General features: G+C 34.8%; 1 protein-coding gene across 1 annotated transcript in view; it reads right to left on the bottom strand.

Annotated features, from left to right (window-relative positions):
• Positions 1–411: 411 nt before the first annotated feature.
• LOC114651806 (dihydropteridine reductase-like) overlaps positions 412–6,000 on the bottom strand; it is a 29,954-nt gene continuing 24,365 nt past the window's right edge. Inside the window, exons 6-7 of the mRNA XM_028801778.2 lie at positions 5,163–5,246; positions 412–3,257 (exon numbers count right to left, since the gene is read on the bottom strand). Of these exons, the coding sequence (XP_028657611.1) occupies positions 3,140–3,257; positions 5,163–5,246 (202 nt within the window). The 3' untranslated portion in view covers positions 412–3,139. The remainder of the gene's footprint in view (positions 3,258–5,162; positions 5,247–6,000) is intronic.

The raw sequence follows: 6,000 nt of genomic DNA, 5'->3' as shown, positions 1-6,000 counted from the left end.
CTTCGCTGTCACTGTCTCCACAGGCTACCAGTTAGACTGACAGATCAAGTACATCTCTGACATTAAAAGGAACCTATAGCAACAAACTGACTCCAACTGATCTGGCATGCACTTAACTGCTCCATTTTTAACAATGTGACATTTTTATTGCAGTACTCTGTCATTGCAAAGATCTGGTTTGTGAAGGCCAAGTGAGTCAGTGCTACCCTACTAATGATGTCTATGCACATCATACTGCAATGGAGCAGGGCCCTTAACTGGAAAATTGCTCTGGGGCACTGTACAATGGCTGACTCTGCACTGTGACCCCTACAGGTCATACAAAAACAATTTCCCCTTGGTGGTTAACATTATATTATATATATATATATATATATATATATATATATGTATGTATAAAGTAACATAGCCTTACAATGTTTTTCATTTAGCCAAAGGAGTAAGAGGGTATTAGTTCTGGCTCTGGCAACAACATTATGCAAAGTGGAGATTTTCTCTAAATTCACCTAGGTAATCTTATTATATCATCACAATGTCCACAACAGTTAAATATTTTTAAACATAAAACAAATATTTGGCAACATATTTTTAGACTGAGCAAATTTAGGTGCACTTACACTGCTTCCGGAGAAGACATGCAATGTGGCTTGTAGATGAAGTATGTCCTGGTCATGACAAACTCTGAACTTGTAATATACTGACACAGAATGGTTATCACTGAGAAAACATACAACATGAACCCAATTACCTACTGAAATAAGCAAACAAGTAGTAAAGTAGTAGTACAAGCAGTAGTAGATAGATAGTAGTGCTGCATACATAGCGTATAGCCATGATCAACAAGTATGTATTAAAATGCATAATTACATTTACCGGTAATTTAATAGAAAACACAGATCAGAATAATCCACCTTTCCCGAGACAGAGAGACATAACTCAGCTCCCGTGTATGTTCATGTGTGGCAAATCATTGTGCAATGATTGACAAGTCCAAATGAGATTTTAAACTACTGCAGTGCTAAGTACTGCTCAATTTGCTTTCCATTTTGGTTGACCTCATTTTGTACATCCTAGTAAAAACATTTATGCACTTCCAGGGTCTCATTGCACAGTAATTCAGGAAATAGTGTTAGTCAGTTTAAAGTGTTAATTGTGGTCTCGTCAGAGCACATAGCATTCTCAAGTTTGAACTGATAAATCTACTATAAGACTTTCGGCATACAATGATTTAATTTTGCTACATCTCCAGATCTGTTAAGTACCCAGACCACAGTTGCCATATGCATTTTTGTTTCTCTTCATGAATCATGTCATGCTGTTACACTGAGGGCAGCACTTGCTTTGAGCTCTTAAAACTAGACAAAAAAACATTGCTTTCACTTTTTAAAAATGTATTTCATTAATTACTAGCTTTCATGTGATCATGTGAAATCTGCAGAGTCTGTCCTGCCAAAAAACTGGGCAGCTAACTGAATTAATGCTCTGAGATGGCAGCTATCTGAAAGTAAATTAAATAACAGATTCTGCAATACTCACAGGAGTAAGATCAATGTCACCATTTCATAATATCTTGACAAGTGAATCAGAACAAGCAGAACAGTGAGCTGGGTTGCATGGTCAGAGTGCTTTTAAATTTGTGAATTGTTTTTATTTTATTGTATTTTTAAAGTGAAAACCATCTTGTAGCCACTAAGTAGTTGCCCGTCAGGCTTAGCATTGTAAATTCTGAAGTTCAGAGATATTTAACTGGTTGATTTTATGACTTTTTATGCCTCTGGTATACAGCAACACGTCTATATCCTACAGCAAGAATTTATTCACCAGTATACTTCTAACGAGCAAATGACATAGCATATCCATTTTACATTATAAGTAAACTTAAGTACAACTTTTGCTGTGCTTCACTGCATGCAGTGAGCATTTAAAACATTTTCAGCCTAGCCCATGCTGATATTACAGACATTACAAGTAAAAATGCCAAGATCATTTTGAACTGGTAAGAAATGGACATGAACTGGAGCACTGAGTAAGATGTGTGACAGCTTTAGGACAAACCAAATATTGAATTGGTTCAATTTTTAAAAAAATTTTATCTATTTGTAAGTTACTGCCAGCCCCTTAAAGCCTACTGTAACATCAGCAGCAGCACTAACCAACTCAACGGCAGAGGCAGTGGATTACATTCAAAAGTAGGCCCAGGGTCTGTTGCTTGTGACACCTTAAATGTGGATAAAATTGGAGATCATATGCAATAGACGTGAGATGAGCAGGAAACAAAATTTGGAATCTTACACATATTCTGGTTCCTAAATGAAACTGTCTCGCATTACAAGTTAGGAGTGAAATGAAGTCAACATAAGTAAAACATGTACCAAAGTCTGAAAAGTCTAAGTTGAGAAAGATCAGATGAATGCATGCAGAGAGGGAAAGTAACAGGGAAGAGGAAAAGGACTGATACAGAGACAAAAAGTCTGCAAAAGAAACAAGAGGCAGAAATGTTTTACACTGTGCTAATGAGAAGAGAGGTCAAACATTACTGGGTAAAGATGTGTACTGTAATGGAGACTGAGCTGATAAGCAGACATGGATGGGTTGGTAGAAAATGTCATGAAATTAGTAATTCTTTAAGACCAAATAAAGTCAAGGAATGAATCTGATTGGCACCCAGAATAATGGCAATTATGTCTTCTTGTTGCAAAGAATTTTGTGTGTTTTTGAGAATGTACATACAAATGAAAAGGGTGAATTGAAGATTATGAGGCAGAAAGTTCAGTAGATTTATCATAATGCAAGCAAGAAGCACATATTTTGAAAGTTTAATAAACTGTTTGTTTCATTAAATGCTTACTTGCTTGATTTTATTTTAAATGTCCATTACACTTGATTAACAAAATAACAATCAGTCACTGACACATTAATCACGGGGTCATTACAAAAATACATTTGTAGGAAATTGAAAAAAGGTATAATACTTTGAATGGAGGCACACAGCTCCATAAGTACTCATAAGGCCACTCCACCACCAGAAAACAACGCACTGCGCACAAGAAGTTTTTGGTTTCAAAAATTGCATAACACCAAAACAAATTGTGAACAAACTGGTAACTACTTATAGATAAGAACCCATCTGAATAATGAGCTATTCTTGTTTCTTTTCTTGAACAGGTGTCATCTGGGTCTTCCCACCGGCAGTCTCTAGCTGAATAAGACTTCCAGAATTTGGTCTATCAACATTAATGGACCAGTTATAAAATGTTCTGGAATAAGAAAAACAAAAAAATATATGTTTTGACAAGAGCCCATTTAACAAAACATAGCTTGTCAATCCCTATTTACCTAACTTTTGTGAAATGTCATCAAGCACGTAATATGAATATAAAATATAAATAATTATATCAGATATAGGATACGGAAAAGTAGTGGTACAGTAGCTAGGAAGGCATCCTTACAAATCAAAGGCACTGGACTTGGCTCTCATCTAGGTCACTTTCTATGTAGAGCTTATGTGTGTTCTACCCATGTCTGCATATACTCCTGTTTCCTCCAACACCCCAGAGATGAGCAAAACAGACTGATTAGTGAAATGGTTTGTATGAGTGGGTGTGTTTAATGCCCCAGATCTGCAGCCATGGACATTACCTGCTTCCCGGGTCATTGATAGTCATGTACAGAGGATGGACCAGGGCAAGCGAGCAGACAAGTGAAGACTTTATAATCAGAAATATGAGACCTTATTAAAATCAAGAGAATTAAAAAGGTGCAAAAATGTTCAAAATGGTGCATGAACTAAATAATTAAATAAATAAATAGATCAAATAAAATAATCCATAAACTCCATTCCTCAAAACCAATCAGTGATCAATCCAAATAATTAAGCACATTTAAAACCATCCAAGGTGGTAAAATTACTCGTGTTTTGTCTCTGTCTCTCTGTGTTACCACATTAAAAAATGTTGTCCTGTGTTATTTCATATTTTTAATGCTAAGCATACAAGTGGAAATGATACTGAGCAAATGGCATTCCTATCCTTAACAGCCCAGAAGTTGCATGAAGGTTTAAGGCTATACTAAGAATTTCTGCTGCTGCCTAGTCACAGTGAAGAGAAGAAAACAACCCATTATAGAAAAATACTAAGTTATTGTTTAATTCTATTTTTCACCTCAACCTAACCTGTGCTGTTTACATTTTGGACCCTACATGCCTGTAATGACCACACAAATTTTAACTCCTGTAATAAAATTGGTCTCTAGTGTGACTGGTACAGTGAATTATGAATTGTGAATTTCCCATTGGGATTAATAAAGTATCTATCTATCTATCTACAGCAACAATGTGAGATGAATGAAGATAAAAAACTCTTGAAATATCAAAATCCTATAAAGTAAAGGTTCTCTCACATGGTTAATAGCCCTGTAAGCAAGAGTATGTTGTGTAATATATATGGTGTGCTAAATCCCCATGTTGACTACTGCTTTGTGCACAAAACAACTGGAGGTGGCTCTGGCCTTTCATGACACTGAGTCAGTAAACTGAAATAAGCAGATGCTGAGATTGGATGAATGTAGGGACAATTGCAATGTTACTGTAGCTTACAGATCCACATTGTGTCTGCTGCCCAAATTCTACCTATAAAGATAATTATGTAATGCAATGGCAGATTTCCTTTCAGTCATAAACATAAGGAAGCAACAGATGCCAGTTATTGTTAGCTCTGTGTTAAGTACAAACTGGTTATTTTATATCACCTAGCGACGATGGAGAGCAAACAGAATAAAGGACAGCTTTAAATTTTCTTTCATTACTAATACTTAAAATTCCATTTCTTTTGCTTATTTAAAGGACTTTTTCTTTCATAAAGTTTGCGTATTGTGAGGGACAAACTTAAACATACAGTAGTATAGAAGATGAACAAAACAAATTAGTGTAAAAAGAGAAAGTAAGAGAAAAGGTAAAAAAAAAAAGAAAAAAAATGCTGCTCCTGAAAAAATGCATTTCTGTTACTAATCTATTCAAACATCTATCTAACCAAAAGAAATTAGAGTAAAATAGAAACAAACTAAATTATCTCACAGTCTGTACATCAAAAGGGAGAACAAATATAATGTATGTTCTAGCGTTTGAACAGACATTTAGTGACAGTAGTTATCCTTTTCTCACTTACTCAGCAACAAATTCTAAAGGTGTCCATGAACTGAAATCTGCGTCAGGCATTGATTTTCTGTTCATTGGTGTATCCAGGGTAACTCTGGAGAACAAGAGATATGCTGATTAAGTACAACAAACAGTCATATGAAGCAACAAGTGGCAGAAGAGCATCTATTAATTTAATCTTTTTTAAAATCACTGGTGCCTGGTACATTTGTTTGGGTTGGAACTCATTCTTTTTAAACATTTAAAATACTTAATTTAAGCACTGCAATTTTTAGCTTTTAAAGAAAACAGGTAATTGTCTTAAGAGAAAATTTTAAAACCAAATTTTAATACATGATATTTGGTAAGTGTTTCATCTCAGAGTAAATCATTTATTGCTGTGCCTCTCCTTCTTCTTTTGTTTATGTACACCTTTCTTCAAATGTCTCTGCACGTTTACTTTGTGGTCTTGAATACTGATCAGGATGTGTTTTACCAAGCTGACAAAGTGAGCTTACTGGAAACTACAAAATGATGTTTACTTTCCCAGCCCAGTTGGATGGGAAGTTTTACTTTACTAACATTATAGGTTGGGTTTCTATCCACTGCTAAACACTTTTTCAATTCTTGATTCAATAAACTTTTAAATAATCTAATTAGTGAAAGTACTGGAATAGAGGAAAAGTGAACCACTATAGCTGAAACTTTTAACAGGCACATTAACAATATTTCTTATTTTAAACTTATTTATGGACATTTACTGCAATTTTCATAATAAAAGTCTTTTCCTTAATGTTAAAAAAGAAATCCATGAAATCAGTTTGAAGCATTCAACTCAAAGAGCTGATTATTTTTTATTTCCAATGCAC

Source organism: Erpetoichthys calabaricus, chromosome 5 (assembly GCF_900747795.2).
Source record: "Erpetoichthys calabaricus chromosome 5, fErpCal1.3, whole genome shotgun sequence".
NCBI lineage: Eukaryota > Metazoa > Chordata > Cladistia > Polypteriformes > Polypteridae > Erpetoichthys > Erpetoichthys calabaricus.
Note: the sequence above shows the minus strand (reverse complement) of the source record. Positions and strands in the feature narration are given on the sequence as shown.